The sequence below is a fragment of the Hypomesus transpacificus genome, chromosome 11, assembly GCF_021917145.1.
Source record: "Hypomesus transpacificus isolate Combined female chromosome 11, fHypTra1, whole genome shotgun sequence".
Classification (NCBI taxonomy): Eukaryota; Metazoa; Chordata; class Actinopteri; order Osmeriformes; family Osmeridae; genus Hypomesus; species Hypomesus transpacificus.
The window spans coordinates 6,858,728-6,883,610 of record NC_061070.1 but is presented as its reverse complement, the minus strand read 5'-3'; the positions used below and the strand labels follow the sequence as shown (position 1 = coordinate 6,883,610).

At 40.3% G+C, this 24,883-nt stretch overlaps 1 protein-coding gene across 1 annotated transcript in view; it reads left to right on the top strand.

Annotated features, from left to right (window-relative positions):
- The first annotated feature begins 5,614 nt into the window (after nt 1-5,614).
- LOC124473714 (CUB and sushi domain-containing protein 1-like) overlaps nt 5,615-24,883 on the top strand; it is a 386,561-nt gene continuing 367,292 nt past the window's right edge. Inside the window, exons 1-2 of the mRNA XM_047029350.1 lie at nt 5,615-5,660; nt 5,769-5,985. Of these exons, the coding sequence (XP_046885306.1) occupies nt 5,615-5,660; nt 5,769-5,985 (263 nt within the window). The remainder of the gene's footprint in view (nt 5,661-5,768; nt 5,986-24,883) is intronic.

The following is a 24,883-nucleotide window of genomic DNA, read 5'->3' as shown; positions in this document are numbered from 1 at the left end:
TGTCAAACCGTGCCACCAAAATCCTATTACGCTCTGAAGAAACTAGTTCTGCATAGAACATAGACCCATCGACAATCGAGTGGAATTTTAGCGACAAACATTTTTTTTGGTAGCTTACCACGAATCGTTCTTTTTTACGAGCTAAAGATTGTGTAGATGCCAGACTGGAGTTGGATGAAATTATAACAGGGTTCACCTTACGGCCTTTGATGGCCGTGTTGCATCTTTGCATGAGCCTACCATAAAAGGTTAAAACCTAGCGTTTTTTCCCCGGGAAAATTTCACTGGATGTATCAGGGGGCATAGAACAGCACCCGGGCCATTTTCAGCCCAACCAATGTTACATACCCTATTTGGAGACCTTAAGGAACACTGAAATACCCCCCAAAAAACTGTCATTTTTCAACAGTGCCTTTGCTCCGTGCAAGAAGCGCTATCTACCAACCATTAGGCCTACGTATCAGTAACAAAGTCCCTGTCTGAAGACTTATGGCTAAAACCGGCTTGGCGCTTCTAGTGTTAAATACGTATGCATACTTATTATTTTTGGGAAGATTGCAAAGATTTAAAATCATGCATTTGTTGCTGCTCATTTACACTTCAAAATACCAAGAGTGAAGTATAGAATTAAACAGTTCTCTACTCATTTCCCTTGGTGCAAGAGGGAATGGTGACAGGCTATGTGGCAGCCTCACATATTTGAAACTGTTGCATCAATACGAAGAAATTGGGCAATCCTGTGTCAAACTTTCCTGCATAATCTATATTTGGGTAGCCTACCTTTGGCAAGGTACAACCTATATTCTCTCTCGTATATCTGGGTGTGCTTGCCGGCTGTGATTTTTTAATGCATGCAATCTTCATAATTAAGTTCAGGTGTAAAATTAAGTTAAGTTAAATTCAGGTGTAAAATTTAAGACGCCCATGACAATTCTCCAAATGTTTGGATGTTTGATATTAGTTTAAACCAGTGGTCTAACCTAATAGACTGTCTTGCTTCAGATAAACATGTCAATGATCTATGCTCACACCTTAACATGTCATGTTTTTTTTTAGATATCCTATATCCTATTTATGTTCTTAGCTTTCTTCAAGGGGTGCACTGAAATGAAAATTCAAATTTTCATTAGAAATTTCAAAAGACCTTTTTTTGTATAATTGTATTAATATGAGACTTTATAATCTGCACCGCACCCCCTCTTGAAATTTCCACTCCGCTGACATGATCACTCTTGTTAGGGTTCCTTCGGTAGGAGGAAACTTATTGTTTTTTAGGGTTCCTCCAGTAGGAGGGAACCTATTGTTTTTGTTAGTATTCCTTTTATTATTATTTTTCCTCTTCTCCTCTAAATGGCTCAATAGCTCAAAATGTCCTCGACCCGATTTTTTCAAATTTGGCCCAATGATACAACAGGTCACTCACTATTCCCAGACGGCTAGTGGCCCACGTATGGCGCTATGAGCCATGCCCAAAGTTTACGTGATTTCCCCAGCGCCCCATTACTCCAAAATGCCTGAAAATTGGTAGACATGCCTTATTTTTCATGGGGAACAAAAAAGCCACAAGGACCCATAAAGTGGATGGATTTTCCTGTATAGCGACATTTTGCAAAAACCTTCAAAATTGGTCTCCTCTTAAACTAAAGGTCCAATTGACATTTGATATTTGATATCCAATTGATATTTTGTACAGATATGTAGAATTGATGTCTTTCAAAACGTTACTTGGGGGAAATTAATCAAATACAAAATGGCTGAAAGAAGTGTATTTATGTACATTTCCACAATGTCCTCAATTTCTTTGTGTCAATAAATCAAAGATAATTTTGACTGATGGTTCTTCAAACCTAATAGGGTTCAAGATGACATCACTCTGAAGTACCCTGTGCTGATTCGTTCCCCCCCCCCCGGGTGCAGGACAGCAAATGACAGACGCTGAGACGGACGGTTTGCAGCAACACTTCTGTTATATTTGTTTTTCTTTTTAGCGGAGCCAGAACACCAGCAGGCACAGTGCCGTACTAGGTAGTCAAAAAACGGTCAACAACAAAAAAAACAATTCGTAAATAAGGCATATAACCGGTTGTACAACTCTTTAGACGGTCCCTCAACTGCCGTTGCGCCAGTCGCTCTCCGGCTCCAAGCTCCCTTCTTCATCTAATCGGGACCTTTTAAAGCAAGCACAATCATGAATGGGTTACACCTGTTAGTTGATTGCCTCAATTAAGCGTCCTTAGGCCTACCTCCTAGGAGAGGGTGCCCCCGGACCCTTTATTCCACCTGACCCCTCAAATTCCCTAAACAATTTCACCTTGGTATGTCAAAATATGATTGAATTACAGCTGTTTAAATGTTGGCTAAATCTAACAACGCTTACCACAGGAGAAACCGCTAACTTTTTTATATAGTAACTGAACATGACAATATTCAACACTGAGAATAGCTCAAGGGCTGGGATGGTGACCTGTAAAGTATAAGGCCGTAGGTTTGAATCCAGCCATTATCTTTTGGCCTGTCATCATTTTGACTATCTGTTTAGTCAAACAGTATGACATCATTCTGAAATACCATGCACAATTTCATCCTATTTCACCTTGAAATGTCAACCGTTTCTTAACCTGTGTCCCAAAGCGGACCAAAGCTAATACCCTGCCCTTTCTATTCATACAATCTCAACAGTTGGTGTGTAGAAGAGAGGATAGAGAGACTGACTTGTAACCGTATGCCCAAAAGATGATTTGAACAGAAATGTTCAAATTTGGCACATCGATACCACAGGCAAATGGATACCTCCACACCAAATATGGGCCACATTCGACTTTAGGGGGCGCCAAAGGCCACGTCCAAAAGTCCAATTTTCAAAGTGATGGCATTTCTATCCCATAACTCAAATTCTTCTGAAACTTGGTGTACAAGCTTCATTTTTCATGAGGTACAAGAAAGCCTTAAGGACCCATAAAGTCCGCCATGATGGATTTTCCTGTACAGTGACATTGTGCGAACCCCTTCCAATTTCATCTTCTCTTGAACCAAAGGTCCAAACGATTTGACCCCTGAAATACCGTGCAAAGTTTCACCTTGATATGTCAAAATATGACTGAATTACAGCTGTTTGAACTTGGACCAAATCTGACAATGCTTGCCATTGGAGAAACATCTCATTTTATTCACCAGTTACTGAACAAAGCATAATCCAGGTCTGGGAATGGCTCAATTGGATGAGATGTTGTGCTGGTAAACGAAGAAGGGTTGTAGATTCAAAACCAGTCAGAGGCATGGTTTTTATTCTGACAGAACAGTTTCTAGTCTTCCAGTCAATCCTCCGGTTGTAAAACATAGCAATGAATGTATATTTGAGCCCATCACAACACTCCAATCGTCTGTTTAGAGCGTATAGCATCTGCAATCCAGGAGGTAGTGGTTAAAATCTCGATACATGCAGATAATAATTTATTGACATAAATCTATTATGTCAATTTTACAATATTTTCAATTTTGAGGAGGAATCCGCCATTGCTGCTTGCAGCTATATTATATATATGATATTGTATTCAAGCTTAATCTTTCTCTCAATAAGTAACCAGTTGCTTATAAAATACAATTGTTGATTATGTCACAACTAAAAGTGTGATTTCTTTTTTGTAAGGCGTAAGCATACAAATCTTATCTTCGGGTTTCAGAGATAGAAATATTTTCTGTACTATAAAAATCGGATTTCTATGATGGTGTATTAGGGTTCATTGTAGAGAAAAAAATCTAAATACGGAGTTGGGGAAGAGGGTAATTCAGAGAGAAAAGTTGCATGAAAAAACAACAATGTTCTCTGAGATTATAGTCAAAATGTCCTCGAAAAAAAACTGGAAGAGATTCAAGTCTTTTTTTTCCCCTAAGGCACCACATTGCTTTCTTTGCAAGGTCAGCCTCATCACACCACAGATGCCGCCGCTTGTTGTGTATTAGCCTAAGTACGGATCCTCAACAAAGCACCCCTAACACAAATTCTAACAGGCTCGTGAGACATGACAAAAGCACAGGAAACCCTTTCAAGCTTGAATGCAGAGACAAGTAACACAGAGACATAAATACCTGATCCAATTAACCTAGGCACAGGTGAAACTCCTCAGTTCATCAGTTATACAATCAAGTAAACAAGTGTTTTCATTTTGAGCAAGGTATTTTTATCCTTTGGGTACTGAAATAGTAGCTTCTGACATTGCTACCCTTTATGTAGTAGATAACTTATAAATGTTAAATAAATAGCTCATATAGATCAGAAATTATCAGCGCAGGATTTGTTTCTATATTTGAGGTTTGAACCAAATAATTCCAATGTACCTACCTGTACTTACAATTGGCAATAATCTTGAACTAAGACATGGACAGTTCTCACTTTTGATTTGGTCACGCAAAAGTCTTAACTAACTTAGTAAATGCTTTACAACAAGCTTTAGTAAGCATCGGTTGCAGCATTAGGAAATCACTTATATAAGGACACATTAATTAAAAGCACACGTGTGTTGTGTTGTTGTTAATAATGTACTTCTGCACTCTAACAGGTATGTTAATTGTTTTTGAACAATTTACTGATGCTTTCAAAAATATCTCATGTACTATTAACAGCGTCTTTACCACTGGTTTGCGACTATTAAAATACTTAATGTACATATGGTAAACAAATAGTCTTATAAATGGCAATATTAATAATACAAAATAATATTTCTTAACAGTATTGTACATGCTTAATGTAGTGTTTGATAATATCTCAGTAATGACTTAAGTGTATTTTTCATGTTTAATCAGCAATTAATTTATTATTAACTAATTCTTTGTTAATGCTTTATAGTATTTAGTTATTATAAAGCGTTATATAATAATATAATAAAATAGTAATTTACATTTGTTCTTTGGAGAGTTTTAAAACTTTTAAATCTAGACAGTCAAACCATGCCTGCTTAGCTTATTGTTCACACACTCCAGTGTAGTTAACCATTTCTGGACAAGAGTGACTGGGACAAAGCCAACGTGTTATACCATTATATCACTAAATTGATTGGGAAGTAATTTAATGTAAATACATTTTGAGTATCTAAATTCTGTGTTTATTTGTGAATATTAAGGTTTTGTTTTAATGTTGGGATTCCGTGATTCATAGAAAGCTAAAATCATATTGACCTACCACAGAGGCACTGTTCACTCACCTCTGAGGTTCACTTAACAATCGTCAAGGCCTACATGTCTCTCTATGAGGTGATGAATAGGATAAGGGTCAGGCTTAGGTGGCAAGAGTACGGTTTGATGTTTTCATGGATTGTGAGATGTTGATGTTTTACTTCTTGACGGTGGTTGGGGACATTGTGATGGCATAGTGAAAGAGTATAGTAAACTTTGAATTGAGGTACCATGTCTGAGTATGATGAATGAGTCAGTTTTTGAGCAGGCCTGTGCAGATGTGCTGATTTGTGCAGTTTTACACTTCAAGTGAACAGGAAGGCATGTCTTCGACTGTCCTGCAAAACTCTCAAGTCTACAGAGAAGATAGGAATAGCAACTCAATAAAGGTTGAACAATGGGACATTCTTCACTTCAGGGCAATGCTACAACGTGACTGATAGTGATGGTGTCACTTCTGTTTACAGGCCTAATCCTAGAACCAGCAGTGTGTATATTACCTCCTATAAATTTGTCATGGAAGATCACAAATATCTATGGGATATCTATCTATGGTAGTCTCACAAACTGTATACCTTATGTCTGGTTTTCATGTGCAGGTCAAACTTGTGGTGGTGTGGTTCAAGGTTTAAATGGCACCATTGAGAGTCCCGGCTTCCCCCATGGCTACCCAAACTATGCTAACTGCACCTGGCTGGTCATCGCAGGAGAGAGGAACAGGATACAGCTCTCCTTCCACACCTTTGCTCTGGAGGAAGACTTTGACATTGTTTCTGTCTATGATGGACAGCCACTGCCTGGCAACTTGAAGATGAGGTACGCAACTGCAACTTTTGTTCATGCTTACATTATTACATGTTATTCATTACCTAGTGCTTCATGCTATATAATCTACTATGTTTACTGAATATAACCTAGTCGTAAACCTACTGTTCGTATTAAAAAAAGGTCTGGTCTTTGAAGAGAGTTTTATCTGGTTAAAAGCCTGTCCACATATTAATTGGTATGGGAAGCCCTGCTAGAGGGCTTAATAAAATGCTCCCTTATCCTCTTCAAAATAAGAATTAGATATCTTCTTTATGAAGAAGGATTATGATATTAAATATCACTCAATTTAATCAAGTAATTAAGTCATCTTCTCTATCAGCCTATTTAAGTGAGTGATTAGCCATGATCCATACTCCCATCATTCCAAACAGATTATTTTATTGAGTGACACAATTCATAATAACTGTAATAACCTAGACTCTATACTTTACCCTGGATTCACATCCATACTAATCTAACCAGGGGTACATATCCACACTAACCTAACCCAGAATTCATGTTCACACTAACCTAACGCAGGATTCATGTTCATACTAACCTAACCCAGAATTCATATTCATACTAACCTAACCCATTGTTTTGGGTTCTCAGGGCTGTAGCTATTGTGTGTTACCAAATGGCTAATTAATACTGACAGTTACTTTCTACTGAGTGGATGGCCACATCTCTGACCAGCAGGTGTCAGTGAAACCTAGACTCCTGTGCTTTATCATAATTACATGCAGCATACATATAGAACAGAATAGCTTACATTCAGGGAGGGAAATAGGGCAGGCAAAGATGACCAGTGACTTGAACAAATCCAGCGCTGGGGATAGGGAGTCAAGCTAGCATCACTAAGTCACCTTTGGTAGAATGGGGAAGTGTGTCTGCCCTGTTGGGCCTATTGTTGCGCTCAATTAATTCTATACGCTGCTTTCTATTATATAAACATTTGAAGAGAGAAAGATTACTAACAAATGTTATGCCATAAACTCCTTTGAACTGCATCTGAAGAGGAATAGGTGGTCAAATATGATTAAACTAGCTCTTTAATAAATTGTTCAAATCTTTGACCAGTTTTAGCTAATCCCACTGATCATAAAATAGGGCCATATTTGATATTGAGGCTAGTATTAATATTCTAAGAAAAGTATTTCCACAACAGAAGTGTGAGAATGAAGGGAGTGGTACTCCATACAGTTAACTAGTAAAAATTGACAGGGTAAAGGCGGCTGCATAGTTATAGTACGGCTCCAATTAAAACCCTTACTGTACTTTTCTGGAAAAATACAGTTACAATGATGAGCAAACAGGGAATATCTAAACCCGGGAAATGCTGCCATTAAATGTAGACTTGATACAGACAGAAGTCCCTTAATTTCTGTGAGTTCTGGGTGTGATAGCATTGTAGAGAGCAGTGTTAGCAGCCTGGTGCACAGACAATTTGAGCTTGTGAGCTTGTCACAGTCTTGTAATTGCTTCTGCCACATAATATGTACAAATCCACAGACATCATCACAGTGGTCCATGGTAATGCCACATTACACAAGGCCATACTCTTAAATATGAACATGTACCAAGCAACATGTAACAACAGATTTTCATTTTACAGCTTCACTTCACTTAATATTCTGTATCAGAATCTCCTTTACTGCAATCCAGCCTTGTACCTTGAATCCACCTGAAGTAAGCAGAGATTTTATCCAACATACTCAGCCATGCTCTCTGAAGCTGGCTTCCAGGACGTCCACCAGCAATCTCAGGGGAGTACTGTAGGCTTTGGGGCCTGTTGTCTTCAAGAATGAAGTTACCCTAAGGGAGAGGCTCACGGCTGGGGTGGGAGGGGAACATACTCCACAGATATCCCAAGGTAAGGCTGTGCTCAAGTTGAGGTATTCTGAAGCTCGGGCCAGTTTAGTTTGACTGGCAATATGCTGATGTTGCTTGTCCAATAATTGTTTAGTAAACTAGGGCACTGCAGCGGGCACTGTAGCGGGGTGTGGGCATTGAAGAATAGATATACTTCATTTCCAATTTAGGAGAAGGCCAGGGGTCCGTTCGACGTACGTCACTAACACAGATTGGATTTGATTATTGACAATTTGTCATGATCTTGCATTGTTAGGTTATTTGACACTCATCCTGGACTTGCCGTCAGCAACAAGTCTGTTAGCTTAAACTTGCTCGGGAGCAGACTTATGGTATTTAAACAAGATTGGATTGTGGCTTTATAAGCAGAAGCGATACAGAGGTCTGTTCCATAAAGTGAGTGAATTAGCCAGGCTTAAGTCAGTTAGTCTGACACATTTTTAGTTAATTCAGTTCCATAAAGCCAGCTCAACGTAGTTCGAACTCAGTTACTATGGCAACTTATACTGCGAAACTAGCCTGGTCGGGGGCAGGCTAACTGTCAGGCTTAGCCCATGTTGTTGCTTAACCAGACATTCCTGTAACACTGACCCAAGGGAAAAACGATGATTTACCACGGACATTCTCATATTTTTTTTCCCACTCAGTTCAATATGTAGGCTACATTTATAGAAAATCGACTTAAATACATTAGACTACAACATTTAGCCTAATGCATTAAACAATGATGAACAATGATTTCAGAAGGATACAATCCTACATAGCCTATGTTAAACGTATGGCTATATGGTAGTTTGTGATTTCAAATGTTTAGGCATCAGGCATAGGCCTATATCTCAATCTAAATTATCCCAGTATAATGATCATATCGACATAATTTTTAACAGAAGCCTACAATTGCAAAACTAACCTAAATCCATACATCTATCCTCCCTTTTCCTGACTGTTATGGCAGCAGATCCACTATCTGTGTCATTTCTTGAAGCACTCGGGGAAAGTACTTGACGCGTGCAAACTCAAAAGGTTTACATTTCTTTATCTTGACTTAACCTGTCTTTACATAAAATAAATGTTTCTACTCTTTCACAGTTAAGCAGCACGTTTAAGCAGCATGTTTAAGCAGCACGGTCAAAAAACTGTGTACCTCCGTGCCTCTGTTCCTTCTAACTAACATGCTCTCTTCACATGGTCGACAACGTGTCAAATTAAAAGTCTGTAATTTACAGAAGTATTCATTATGATAACAAGGTAATAAAAAATATATATTATTACAGAAATAATACACATATTGTTTATGGCTCTAACATTCCGGCCCCTAATTGTATAGGCAGGATGCATAACAATTACAAACTTACAAACAGAGCCATATCCATACCAATGCAATAACTTCTGTACATGTTAACTCAATGAATGAATCAAACATTTTCCGCTGAGTCCTAAAACATCAGCAGTCCTTTTTTGAATCATTCCGCTTCTTGGAACAGACACAGCTTGTTGATAGGTCTGTCCAACAGACTGGACTTGGTCTGGACTTGAACCCGCCGGACAACTCCTCTTGAGTCAGGGTAAGTCTTCTTGACTCTTCCAGTCATCCATGTGTTTCTTGGGGCAGAACTATCCACGATGAGCACAAGGTCTCCCGGAACAAAGTTCCTCTTCAGAGCATGCCACTTCTGGCGTTCTTGCAGCAACGGGAGGTACTCCTGCGTCCACCTTGACCAAAACAAGTCGGCCATATACTGTATTTGTCGCCATCTTCTGCGTGAGTAGCTGTTGTCACGGCTAAAGACGCCAGGTGACAGCACTGGCTGCTTCTTTATTAGCAGAAGATGATTTGGAGTCAATACTTCTAAGTCGCTTGGATCATCTGAGGCAGTAGTCAGAGGACGATCATTAATGATGGCTTCAACTTCGCACAACAAGGTGTCCAGGCCGTCGTCATCTAAAATCTGCTGTTTCAACACAGAGTTCAACACCTTTCGGACAGTGCGAATCTGTCTTTCCCATATTCCACCTTGATGGGAGGCTGTCGGTGTGTTAAAGATCCAATTGATCCCTTTCTGCATTAGGTCATCCTTTATCTTGGAGTGATCAAGCTCTTCAAGTGCCACTCTGAGCTCTCTTTCAGCTCCAATAAAATTGGTGCCATTATCAGATTGCATAGTAGAGACTTGTCCCCTTCTGCAGACAAATCTTCTGATGGCATTTATGCACGATGAGGTATCTAAAGAGTGAGCCACCTCTATGTGGACTGCTCTAAGTGCGAGACATGTAAACATGACCCCATACCTCTTCACCATGCTGCGTGCCCTTTTTACCTCAAAGGGTCCAAAATAGTCCACGCCCACATTTGTAAAGGGAGGTTTGTCTGGCAGTATGCGTTCCTCAACTAAGTCTGCCATCTTCTGTTCTGCAGGCTTGGCATGCAACCTTCTACATGTGATGCATTTGGATGTTACTGTGCGGGCAGCTCTGTTCAATCCAGGCATCCAGTATTTTTGTCTGACCTTTGCAATAAGCTGATTTCTTCCACAATGACCCATTTGATGATGAACATGTTGCAGAATCAGGTTTGCAATGTGGTGTTTTTTGTGTAGCACAGCTGGCCGTCTGGCTTCTTCTGGCATGGCTGACTTATTCAACCTACCACCTACTCTGATCACACTTTCATGCAGCACTGGGTCTAACCGGCGGAGCTGACTCGATTTCCTCACTTGTAAATCTTTACTTTGCAGTGAGGCCAACTCCTCTGGATACATCTCCCTTTGACTGAACCGTATCAACACAAGTTCTGCATCCTTTAAATCTTGTACAGACAAAGCCTTCTTATCCACGGTCTGTCTTATTTTCTTCATTTCTTCTTGTACCTTCAAGTTCCGTTTGTCTTGATCAGTTTCTGTCTGATCAACCTTGATCTCATATTCACTTCTTTTCACAGCAAAGTGGTGGAGTAGATCTTTCACACGCAACATCCATGCAACAGCCTTCTTCAGCTTATGCCAATCAGAGTAGTATTCCACCAGCTTCTTCATGGCTGCAACCTGGGCTGTACTGATGAGACTAACGAGTGCTGTCCTTCTGACTTCACCGTCGTCGTCATCCATGGTGCTAGGTATGTCAGGTCTGACAGGCCACTCAGATATGTCTTTACAAAGGAAATGTGGACCATGAATCCAGTTTTCATTCTTTATGAGGCTAGTAAGCTTCACACCTCGCGAGGCTATATCGGCTGGATTTAGTTGACTATTCACGTATTTCCATTGAAATGGTAAAGTAGCTTCTCGGATGTATGAAACCCGATTTGCCACGAAGGTCTTGAAGCGTGAAGCGTCATTCTCTATGTACCTAAGTACAGTCAGACTATCTGTCCAGAAAACAGACTTTTCCAGCTTGATTTCCAGTTCCTGTCTTAATAGTTGATCCACTTTGGCTGCGATGACTGCAGCAGTCAGTTCCATTCTGGGGATTGTGACTTTCTTCAGAGGTGCTACTCTTGATTTGCTCATTAGCAATGTGCAGCACTTCTGTCCGTCTTTGTTAGTGAGTATGATGTAGGATGCAATACCATAACCATTCTCACTTGCATCGGAAAAGTTGTGTATCTGAGCTGTCAGAGTGACACCAAAGTTGTCAGGCTTGATGCATCTGTTCACCTCGAAGCTGGATAGCTCCTGGAGCTCAGAAAGCCACTGTAACCATCTTCTTGAATGTCTATCGCTGACATTCTCATCCCAGCTCAGTTTCTCTTGACACAGCTCCCTCAGGATCAGCTTTGCTGGAAGAATGCCTGGAGCGAGTAGGCCTAGAGAATCATAGACTGAGCTTACTATAGAGAGTATTCCTCTTCTAGTGATGGGTCTTTCTGGCACTTTCACCCTGAACTTGAAAGTGTCAGTGTCTGTACACCACTGTACTCCCAAAGCTCTTTCAGTAGGTAGAGCATCTTTGCTTAGGTCTAGGTCCTTCACTTCCACCGCTCTCTCATCAGCAGGGGTACATGACAGAACTCTTCTGCTATTGCTGACCCACTTAGTCAGCTTAAATCCACCTCCCATGCATACAGCTCTTAGAGATTGTGAAAGCACTATTGCCTGTTCTTCTGAGGCTACAGTTGTCACAGTCATCCATGTAGAAATTCCTTTCAACTGTCTTAGCAGCTTCAGCTGTCGTCTTATTCCTTCCGTCTTCTGTTGTCTTTCTTAGGGCGAAACAAGCACAACTCGGGGAGGACGTAGCCCCAAAAATGTGTACAGTCATTCTGTACTCCTTCAGTTCTCCTGCCAAGTCTCCTTCTGGCCACCAAAGGAAACGGAGGAAGTCAGAGTCCTTGGCTGGTACCCTGACCTGATAAAACATTGCCTCTATATCGGCCATCATTGCCACTGGCTCCTCTCTAAACATTGTCAATACTCCAATCAAGGTATTGGTGAGATCCGGGCCCTGGAGTAACTGGTTGTTCAGTGAAACTCCCTGGTAAGTCGCAGTGCAATCAAAGACAACCCTGATTTTCTTATTTTTGGGATGGTACACCCCATGGACAAGCTTCTCTTGACCCATAGTTCGGAGCAAAATCTCTGTCTTCCTGCCCCTTAGGTTCAGCATTGTCATGACCTTCTCCGTACAAAAGGTTGCGGAACTACCTTGGTCAATGAAGGCGTATGTCTCCACTGTCTGTGTGCCTTTCTTGGACTTGAGTCTTACAGGAACAATGGCTAAAACACATTCTCCGTTTCCGGCTCCTGTGTATCCACACGTCTCCTGTCCTACAGCACTCGTGATCTGAGCCTCGCTTGTGCTGTTCTTTCCTTCTTTGGCCTTTTCCTGTTTCTGCATGTGTAGAATGCTTGGATGTTTCAGCGAGCATACCTGGCATGTCAGCCTATTTATACAATCCTTACTTAAGTGACCTTGTGTAAGGCAACCGAAGCAATATCCTTTATGTTTCAAAAATTCAATCTTGTCTGTGTGTCTGTTTCTTGAGCTTTTCACAGTTTGCCAATACATGCTTCTTCTCACAGTACACACATGCATCCGGAACTTTAATTTGATCTGTCTTGGCACTTTGGTTTGAATGCAAAGGCTTCTGCTTTTCAGTAGCAATGCTTGTAGCAAAACTGCTACCCTTGGCTGTGCCTCTTCTTGTGTTCTTAGCTATAGTGTCTTTCTCCTTTTGTTTAACAGGTGCACCGTCTTCCTGTGCTGTGCCAAATAAAGGATCTATGGCAACCTTGGCTTGTCTCTCTATGTAAGTGACTAGATCTGTGAACCTAGCTCTGGTTCTTCTACGTTCCTGGATGTCAAATGCCTTCTGTCTCCATCCATCCCTCATCTTATACGGTAGCTTGGAAAGTATGGCCCTCATGTTCGTTGGATTATCCATTTCATCCATGTAGTCAACCTCCTGCATGGTATTTCGACAACCAATCAAGAAAAGAGCATACGCATGCAAGCCTTTCGCATCATCTGTCTTTATCTGTGGCCATTTCAAAGCTTTGTCTATGAATGCCATCGCTATTTTCAACTCGTCACCATATTGCTTTTGAAGTAGTAGCCTGGCTTCTCTGTAGCCCTTCTCTGGCCGCATGTGTTCACAACTCCTCACCAGTTCTTGTGGCTCTCCGCTAGTATACTGCTCCAGAAAGAAGAGTTTGTCTCTATCATTATGTGTTTTGCTGTCAATAGCATTGTCAAAGGCTCTGAGAAACGACTTGAATGTGAGCGGATCACCGGAAAACACAGGAATGTCTCTTTTGGGTAATAAAGACAGATTTTGCTGCTGAACGAGCATCTCAGTTATTCTGTTTTGATGGTGCATCACCTCATAAATCTTGTCACTTGAGGGCCTTGGTTCCTCTGGAACTTCAGATAGATCTCTATCTGCAGACACCCTACGGGGAACATGCGAACAAGGTGCACTTCTTGTGTTTCCAACAGCAGTTCCAGTAGGCATACCTCGTGCAGTAGTGTCCGGGATATAATACTCTTCATCTTCCCCATCACCTGTCTGTTCAGGATGTTTATATACGGGGTTGATTCTGGGTACATCCACAGGAGATCTAGAATATCCATCTACAAGATGGGCTCTGTTGACATCTATACAAGATCCAGCATATTCACGTACAGAACGAGCTCTACTGCCATCTGTACGGAATCGAATGTATTCATGTCCGAGTCCTCTTTCTGCATGACTACGTGTATCCGTGTTTGGCAACTTAGTCTGCATGTAGTCATTCATTCCATCACAAGGACTCTCATGATCTGTGTACACCTTCAACTTGGCATCAGAAGCCGCTATAGCGGTGTCTAATTCTAACTGCTCCAATTCAGCTCTTACGTTTGCTTCTTTCAGCTGTATTTCTTTCTTCTTTTTCAGCAACGCTGCTTGTGCAAGAAGAGCGGCTCTTTTAGCCTCCTCTCTCATGCGTACTACAGAACTAGTACAAGACTCGCTGGATCGCCCACCTATGGAACTCACTTTACTCTTGTCCTTTCGGCTTTATTCAGCTACCTCGGACACACTGTCTTGAGGACCGATCTCATCCTCCTCAACAAGCTTCTCTCTTTGTTCTTTCAGCCACGATTCTGTTCCAAAGACAAATCCTTTGATTGAAGCTGCCTTTGGCTCATACCAGTTTATCTGATCTTTACTCACTTCTTCAGCTGGTAATAACTGCCTGACTTCATTATTCAGCTGGGTAAACTCTTCAAACAGCTTGTAAAAGCTATATTGTAATTCCTGTTCAACATAATCAACATAATCTCCATTTTCCTTAATGTTGTCTATTTCTTTCATTTTAGTTATTAACTGAGTCATTTTCGATTTCCTTTGGCTAATATGTCTTTGAAGCTTCTCTTCCACAGCCTTTGGTGTGAGTTTGCGCTCCCTTCTTTGGTCATTATGAATTGGTGCGTCAGACAACCTTTCACTAGCCATATTGGAAGCTTTCAGAAAGGCTAAGCAGTAATTCGAAACTAACTAATAAACAATCAGAACAATCTTCAGTCACTCCATAAACTTAAAATGTAGAGTACTTCAGAGGTCTTCTCTACTGTCTTCGGAAATTAACCAAAGTTTGACGGAATTTCCACACGTATGTAGTAGGCAAAAACGAAGCACAATTTCCTTTGGCGAAACTCCTTCTTACCGCTCCACTCGCATTGTAGTACATGTGCTAGCTTGAAAGCTGTACTTACGATGCTCCATCCATCTAGAGAATTGCTTGTCTTTTCTCACCAACGTCCACATTAATCTTCTTAGTTTTTTTGTTGAATGTCCTTCCTTTCCGTTTGGAGTAGTTTTTTGACTAATGTTATGGCAGCAGATCCACTATCTGAGTCATTTCTTGAAGCACTCGGGGAAAGTACTTGACGCGTGCAAACTCAAAAGGTTTAAATTTCTTTATCTTGACTTAACCTGTCTATACATAAAATAAATGTTTCTACTCTTTCACAGTTAAGCAGCACGTTTAAGCAGCACGTTTAAGCAGCACGGTCAAAAAACTGTGTACCTCCGTGCCTCTGTTCCTTCTAACTAACATGCTCTCTTCACATGGTCGACAACGTGTCAAAATAAAAGTCTCTAATTTACAGAAGTATTCATTATGATAACAAGGTAATAAAAAATATATATTATTACAGAAATAATACACATATTGTTTATGGCTCTAACACTGACCAAAAACCATGTTAAAAAGTTAGGCTACTGGATAATGTATTGATTAATAGTAGGTTCAGGCAGAAGGACTCAGTAATGTTATGGTACTTGATACTTTACTACACACGTTACAATACATTTATTGTATTATTTGATTTGGCGTATGGTTGTGCTCGCAGCGACGCATTCCCACTGAGAAGAAGAAAAACAAGAACCAGACAAAAGGGAGGAGGCCGGGGAGGAGGAGGCCGCAGGAGACCGAGAGTGTGTGTCGCACTAGCAATGCAGGAGCTGGGATCCCTGCTATATACCCCGCCCTATTAGGAGGGCGTGCCTGACGCGTGATGACAATTGCTGTGACGCGCTAGGTCTCGAGTCCCCCTGCATGAAACTGCTCCGCTTGTTTATTTATTTAAAACAATCTCAAAAAAGTCAATTTAGATGTATTTGGAGGGAGTCTGTTTTTTATCAATGAAGTAAAGCTCACCCCCCCCCCCCCCCGCAAAAAGAAGAAAAAAAATAACCTGCCTACTAATGATAATAATTCATGTAATGCATTACTTCAATCATTTATTCTTCTTGTTATAACAAAATGTTAAAAACTAACCATGTAGCTTAGTTTTCCTACCAAAACATTAGCATGTGATAACGGGCTGGTTGTCTGGTAGGCAAGCTAGCCGTCTGATTATTTGGGCTGAATGTGGCAAACTGTTTTTTACTCTCAGTTATTTTGGTCATTTTTGCATCACTGCTGTTTGGCTCTGTTGTGGAAAATAACGGGGAGTTTTGGCCATGGTTTCTACTATCGATACATACCCCCTTTTAAACCAACGCATGAATGCACAATTATCCCAGACAACTCAATCCAAGAACCTAATTAACCCGATCATGATTAGCAAGATGATGTCATCTTGGATGTGTGATTTGATCTCGGATGTAATAAGCGAAATATGAAAAACAGACCCCAGGTTTAATTCTGGTTACCACCAGAATGGTCTGGTGGTAACTAACGTGAGTTAGTTTTACATGAAGTCTAATCGAACACACACAATATACATTACTTCATACAAGTAAGAAATAGCTAGTCTTATTTACTTTCGCCGGTGTTGTGGGTGGTCAAAAGTCTGTCTTGAAGGTAAAATAATCTGTGTAGTTTGATAAAAAATAATTTTGTCAAAGTATTTCTTTTAATCCACGATGATCATTAATCTTGTTGAATGCCAGGAGAAGCTTTGGTGAGATCCTTTTTGAATGCTTATCCTAGACTTGCTGTATCAATGGACTAAACAAGTGATTGCTCGTTGTTGGTTTACTTCAAATAAATGGGAAGTGTGTTGATGCAGGTGAGACAGTTCATTGTTCAGTTTCTTGGCCTGGGTGTTGTGCAAGCTTGTTCACAGATAAGTGTGAAATGGAATGTAACTTTAGGATTGTGGCCTTAAAATGTTCATATATACAGTGGATATACAAAGTCTACACAACCCTGTTCAAATGCCACGTGTTTGTGATGTAAAAAAAAAAGAGACAAAAAATTAGAAAAAAAGAAAAATTATGTCAGAACTTTTTCCACCTTTAATGTGACCTGTAATGTGAATAATTTAAGTATTTGAGAGAAAAACTAAAAACAAGTACAATAACCTGGTTTCATAAGTGTGGACACCCTTAATATAATACTTTGTTGAAGCACCTTTTCTTTAAAAAAAACTGTGCGAGTTGCGTCAATTGTGCCAGTGATACCGCGAGTCGAGATACAATTTGAAAACAAAAGCGTTTTGTTATGAACAATAATCTATTAAAGTCTGGACTTACAACGAGGACGTAGAGTGTAGCGATTGCACTGGAGCTTAACGACTGTATTTCCAGTTTTTGACGTATGAGGATATTTGCACAGTATTAAAGAAATATATTTAGTTATACACTGTTTTTTTTGTTGTTGTTGGACTGTACAAGGTGTTTATGGAACAATAATCACTAAGTACAAGCGCAAATAACACTGCTGGATGTAATCTTCATGATAATCATGAAATTGAATGAAAAAAACATGTGTGAGGAAAACAAATATATAAATATTACGAGTAATATGTTCTTCCCACATTCAATTTCTGCAGTCTGACTACAGTACGGTCATCTGCGTCGCCAATTCCAACTGTTTCCAAAATGTGCATAGGCCTACGGGAGGGTCAGAGTTTGCGTGGAGAACCGCACATTCTCCCGTCAAGTTTTGTTTTTTATAAATCACAACCTTAGCGTGGAAAGTGGCGCACGCACATTTTCAGCCCAGTGCTCTCCGCAGTTTTTTTTTATTGGTAATCCACCAGCCACCAAATAATGTGGTTTTCCACATATGGGCCTCCACCAATAGGCTAATAGTGTCTGAGAACTTTAGCTTTTTTGTTTTTTTTTGGTCGTCATGATTCACCGTGAAGAACAATTGCATGCCAGTGTCATGAGATACTAGACTAGCATTCATGAGGTGCTTTGCATTGACCATTTATGGTTAAAAATGGGTGTGTTCAGGGAGGGGTAACATGCTGATTCACATACGCACACTTGTGGGTAATCTGTGATTTATAAAGGGAACATTGCGTACAGGTGTGCGTACACACAGTTTTATAAATCTGAATTTTTGTGTGCGTATGCCATTTTAGGCTTTTGGGCGTACGTACACTTTTAGTAAGAATCCTACCCACAGTTTTATAAATGAGACCCCTGGTATTTGGAACAGTTCACAATTCCCTATACCCTTACTAAAGGCCCCGGTGAAGAAAAACAGCCCCAAAGCATGATGCTGCCACCACCATGCTTCACTCATAGAGTTAGGCCAAATCCCAATACTCCCCCTTACCCCTTCCCCTTAACCTACCCCTTCCCCTTGGCCCTCGAAAGTAAGGGGTAAGGGCTACATAGCCCTAGGAAATGGGACGCCACTTGGTTACAGGTACGTCATCTAGCACATATCGATATCTCCAAAGCAAGTAGCGTTATGCACTGATATTAAACGAAATTCGCTGCTAATGGAGTTTACTTAGAACTGTAGACATGCTAGTCAAAGAAATGCGGGACTGTAGTGCAATTCAGAACTGTAACATTTAACGTACCAAACTAGCGATTTTTAGAAACGTTTCAATTAGGAAAATGGTTGCAAATATATACGTTCATGACTGTATATAACACAAAACAGACTGTCGTAATTTTTTTATCAATTAATTAAGCCGATAACATAACATTTATCGGACTCTGGATGATTTGGTCGCCATTGTTGCCGGTCGCGCAGTTTTCACATAGCCCTAGGTTTCAAGTAAGCTCCCGATCTTACTTGGTTTTAAGGGGTGTATAGCCCTTAATCTTAGCCCTTCCCCTAGCTCCAAAAGAGTATTGGGACACCACTAGCTCTCACGGGAACGCGCAAAACTAAGGGGAAGGGGTAAGGGGTAAGGGGGAGTATTGGGATTTGGCCTTAATATAACTAGAGTAAGCTACTTTTGTCTTCCAAGATGGCGTCCCCATTCATTTCTATGAAAAAAGCTCAGTAGCGCAGTGAGGCAAGCGAGAGCGCGAGACCGGGCGCGGCCATATTTCCACTTCAGTGTCTTTCGGTCTAGCTTTAAACAGTGGCTCTTTTTTTCCCTAACTCCGAGACCTCGTGCACGCTTGCAACTAGCTGTACACGTCATACTTGCGACAACCAGTCACAAGCATATGGTTCCGAGCGTGTGAGCTAAGGCAGAATCTATGGGCAGAAAGTCCGATAAGAATCAGAGACATGATGCAAACTTAACGGAAATGTATTCTGTCACTGTATAGTATTCCTTCTACTTGTTTTTTAGAAATAGGCTATAGGGCTAAATATAGGGCTATTCTAGATGGAACTCATCACATATGTTGCTTTTTTTCTTCGTGATATGAGTATGATTTCCAACACATTGTAACGGATGAAATAAACTGTTAACATGAACAGCTCCGTCGTTGTTCTCGCCAGGCAAAGAAAGCTTAATAGTTATTTAGGTAACCGAAATCTTCCATAATGCAGACTTACCATAGCTTACTGTCAACTTTATATTCAAACGAAATGCCACGAAATTCACACTGCCTTCAATTTATCATCAGTGTAGAAATGTGGCCTGTGTTTTATATGTTCAACCTAGAAAACCAAACGTCTATTAATGGATATAACGTGATCTAACAAGACATGTTAATAATGTAATAAATAAAAGCACGAGAAATGTGTCTAAAATATACTTTATTGAACATTTGCCTTTGAAAGGGGCATACTAATAGAACCATATGGGCTACAAGACGTTACCATCAGATGTAAGTGGGGGTGAAACATAGTCACTGAGGACCTTCATTGTCCCACAAAAGCAGTCTGGCACGATCAAAAAAAAGAATAATGGGTGTGTTTAACAAAAGCTTCTGAAGGCAAGACTAATATTATTTAAATATATATCATTTCCTATTGTGGTTAACAGTTACAGTATTAATCTTCGTCTTTGCTCCAGATAGACATGTCAACAATCTATGCTCGCGCTTAACATAATATCTTTGCCATCATGTCATGAACGTTTTTACGAAAAATCCAATCCGTTTTAAAATAACGGGAATAAACTATATTAACAACATTTCATGTATGTGTGACAACGATGTGCTAAACTTGCCACAACAAGGCAGGCAACTCAAGCCATTTCTCCCTAAGCTCATTCAATATAAGTCTATGGCTCATTCAGCTCAATGTAAATCGCCTATCGGCCAATGTGAACTTTGGTTCTCGTGCCCTGTTAGTATCCGCAAGCACATTTGCAGGCAACCTTTATTGACGTAAGCAAATAAATGGGGTGCTAGTTTACCCATTTCGGATTGGTCTCAAATTTAGCAAAAATCTGGAAAAATTATTCTATGAAAAAGCTAGTAGTATGAGCAGGTTCGAGAATCGAACACATTTTTGGGGGGGAGATAGTTTTGTAAATGTTGACTGGAGTTGGAAAGAGCTGGAAGAGTCGGAAACCTAACCGTAATGCAATACCACCTACATCCACCGGGGCCGTTGCTTCAAACCGAGGGGCGAGGGGTGGGAGCTTGGCTTCACTGTGGGTATGGTGTTCTTTGGGTGATGAGCAGTGTTGTTTTTGCACCAAACATATCTTTTGGAATTATGGCCAAAAAGTTCAACCTTGGTTTCATCAGACTATATAATACATTTTCCCACATGCTTTTGGTACAATTTATGTTGGTTTTTGCAAACCTCAGCCGGGCTTGGGTGTTTTTCTTCTAAAGTAAAGGCTGCCGTCTTGCCACTAGGGCTGCAACTAACGATTATTTTAGTAATCGATTAATCTGTCGATTCTTTTTTAGATTAATCGAGGAATCGGATAAAAAAGTAAAAACTAAAAAGCATTCATTTCCAACCCTTTATTCAAAAACAGAACTGACAGTGCAAATTCACAGTGCAAAACATCTTTAGAATGTGCACAAACAGGCACACAATTTAAAAAAAGTTATTGATATTAGCGTGGATTTAATGCTATTTTCCGAGATGAGCAATTTATTTGAGTTTTGTTTAAAACATTTGTGAAAATTGAAAGGTTGTGGAAATAGGCCAGACTTTATTAGAATAATTTGGTGTATATGTAAGATTTTTGACACAATTTTGAAAAAAATTGATTAGTGATTTTCTATCATTTTATTTTAAACTTAATTGAAAAGGTTAAGGCTGTGGAAGTATACCAGACATTGTTAAGATACTCTGGGTCTGTTTGAGCTTTTATATTCATAAAAATATTATAAAAGTCTAAAGAAAATTAAATGGTATGGGTAGTTTTCACCTGGTCCCTAACGCGACGCTGCAAAGTAGCGTCTTCCGAATGTGAGACAAATGTCGAATATGAAACTAACTTCACCTCGGTCAATTAACACACCTTTTCGAATTTTCGACGTATTTAGTGTGAAATGCTCCCACACCTTGGAAGACTTAAGTCGTACTGATTTCTCCGCCATGTGTTACAGAACAACGTTACTCAACAACGTCTCTCCGATGGCCTTTCCTTTACACCCGCTCCGTGCTCAACTAAACATTTTTTTTATACTCAAACATCCCCGCGACTTGAGTGGCGTAATAATCGAGCGACACAACAGCCCTACTTGCCACCCTACCCCCATAGCCCGAGGGAGATTGTTGTCACATGTAGCACACTGTCAGTACTTGCCAGAAATTCTTGCAGCTCCTTTAATGTTGATGTATGCCTCTTGGAAGCCTCCCTGACAAGTTTTCTTCTCGTCTTTTCATCAATTTTGGAGGGACGTCCAGTTCTTGCTAATGTCTCTGTCTCTGTTGTGCCGGATATGTAATGCTTTGGAAATTATTTTGTACCTTCTCCTGACTGATATCTTTCAACAATGAGATCCCTCTTATGCTTTGAAAGCTCTCTGCGGACCATGGCTTTTGCTCTGAGATACAACTAAGAAAATGTCAAGAAAATCTTACTGGAACAGCCAACCTTTATTTGAGATTAATCAGTCACCTTTAAAAAGGACAGGTGTGTAATGACTTCTATTTAACATGGGTTTGATTGTGATTTGTTCATTCTGAACACAGCCACATCCCCAGTCGTAAGAGGGTGTGCACACCTACGAAACCAGGTAATTGTAAGGTTTTTATTTTAAACCATTCCCCCTAATAGATTTCAGTTTGTTTTTCAATTGAATTGTTCACGTTATAGGTCACATTAAAGGTGGAAAAAGTTCTGACATGATTTATCTTTGTCTCAATTTTTTACATCTCAAAAACCTGCCATTTTAACAGGGGCGTGTAGACTTTTATACCCACTGTACTTCATAATCTATCAACACAACATTGATACAGGTTTTGTTAGTAGATACCAAGGTTGAGTGACTTTTAATAACATGAAAGGAAGTTACATTAAAACATCAAGTTAAATTAAAGCATAAAAGGGAAATTCTTATGATCCCTGAAGTGTTTATGAACAGTGTAGTCCTTGAGAAATGTTTTGTACATCCTAAAAGAGTAGTTTTGGATGGATCCCTTTGTTTGATCCAGAGTTTTTCTGGAATAAGGAGAGGCTGAGAAGGGTGGGCCATTTGACTGGCCCTTCTCCCTCCCATATCAACCCTTTGAAGCTCATCCAGAAAAATGGTGGCATTGTGTGTGGCGTCACAATGCGAAGTCGGGGGTTCTTGTGCTAATGCTGGGGCCAGTTGAATGCTGGGGCCAGTTGCATCAACTTAGTTTAAGACTAGTCTTAAGGCCGATTTATACTTCTTCGTCTCCGTTAACGGACACGTTAATTTAACGATTCCGTTAAATTCTGGTTGAATTTATACTACTCCGACGGCTCTGCGTGCTGAAAGCAATTCACCGCCAGAACAGTAGACAGCGCCTCACTGCAATGCTAGCTACGTTATCGAAAAGTCTGAGCAAATTTACAAATTAGCCGTTTCATCAATAAAATAAGCACATTTTCAGCAACTCCACTGCCCATTTCTCGTCACATTTTTATTCAGATGCTGATTTTCATGTACTGTTTAGCTGAAATAAGAGTTGTAAAAACTTACAACAATGGCGGTCAAAGGATTCTGTTCTCTTGTTGGTCAGGGCAACCCCGCCCCCACCCCTGACGCAAGCGGTTCTTAATACGGACCAATCACAGCCAAGGGGTATCCGTAAAATGACGGACGAACAGATGGATACTCAGGAAAATCAGGAGGTGCACGCAGAGCTCTGCGAGGGGCTCGGAGAGGACACGCAGAGGGCGTTTCTTGACGGAGAGGGCGTTCCCCGTGTGCGTAAAAACGCAGAAGTATAAATCAGCCTTTAGCCTAAGACTGTCTTAAATTGTCAGGTTAGACTAGTTTAACTAAGCCTGTCTGTTGCATGAATAGTAAGACTGACTTAATTTGAGGTAAAAAAAAGTGGAGTTGTGTATTGCATGCCACAGTCTTGCCAGATTATGACATGAAGTAACGTAACAAAGGCTCAAAATTGTGCATCTGGCAACACTGAGAACGTGGTTGACCAATGACGGTTCTCTCTACAGTCAGAGCTAGCGCAAGAAGGTGGAACTTAAGGGAGTTACCCTTTCCAAAACTTGTAAGGGCGTAATAACTAGTTTGTGAAAGACCCAGAGAAACGCAAATATCCAACGAGGCAAAATCCCGGACGATTTTGGAATCCCTGCCGGACGCATTTTTTAGGTCTCAAGAGGACATGGTCAGGTAAAAGAGGACGTCTGGTCACCCGGGTTAAAGGTTTTACTCTGTATTACACCACTAATGGCCTAGTAAACAGAGCTACTTTGTGTGTAAATAGTTCAATTGGAACCAAGAATGGGATGCTGCAATTATACAATCCTAACAGTGGTTATCTAACTATAGCTAGCTATGTAGCTTTGATAGCTAGGAATGGATGACAACATAAAGGAGGGGTGGAGATGCATGAACATAGATTGGTAGTCACTCAATGACAGCCAATTAGTGTGCAATTAGCAATGTATAAGATTTGCTTCTTTCTAAGCCTATTTGCCAGCCTTGCATCGCCAGCAATCCCATACTGCCACGCGGGGTCTGTCACCTGACTTCCATTGACAATGAATGGGAGCAATATTTTGCCTTCTGAATTTCACCTTAATTTGCTCAGTATATTTATGGTCTTTGCTCCAACCTCGAAAATGGAAACTCTGTCACATATAACAAGTACATGTACCAGGTATCTAGGTTCCTACGGGAGAACAGATACAATAACTGGTGGATAAGTATAAAGATTTATTTTCTGTAGTAAAACAGTACTCTGAAACCTAATACAGTTTTATCGCACAAATACTTGACAAAGTATACAAAATAATAAATCCAATCAATTGTTTGAACAAAATGTTGTTATTCTGCTTTTTATCTGTTTAATTTAAGTATTGATTGAGTTTGAATTTCTTCTTTTGATACCTATTTATTAACCATGGTTTTCCTAATTTAGAATACTATTAAACCTTATACTTTAAGTTGAGTTGTCAGTTATTAATGAAAGAATTTTAAACTCAGATTTTCTAGTTTAAGATTGTTTGTGGGTTAGCTTTCGTTTATCAATTGAATATAAACCTCTATATTTTTATACCACACTAACTTTAGACTACCTTTGCCCTTAAATGTACACAAGTTCAAATTCATAAGAAAATATATTACATCAGACTCGCTTTCCGACGTGGAGGCAGAGTCTGGGGACATCGGGGGGGGCCCTTCTATCTCTGGGGCTGAGGTCGCCGAGGTGGTTGAAAAGCCCCGCGGTGGCAGGGCCCCTGGGGTGGATGAGGTCCGCCCGGAGGCTCTGGATGTTGTAGGGCTGTCTTGGTTGACACGACTCTGCAACATCGCGTGGACATC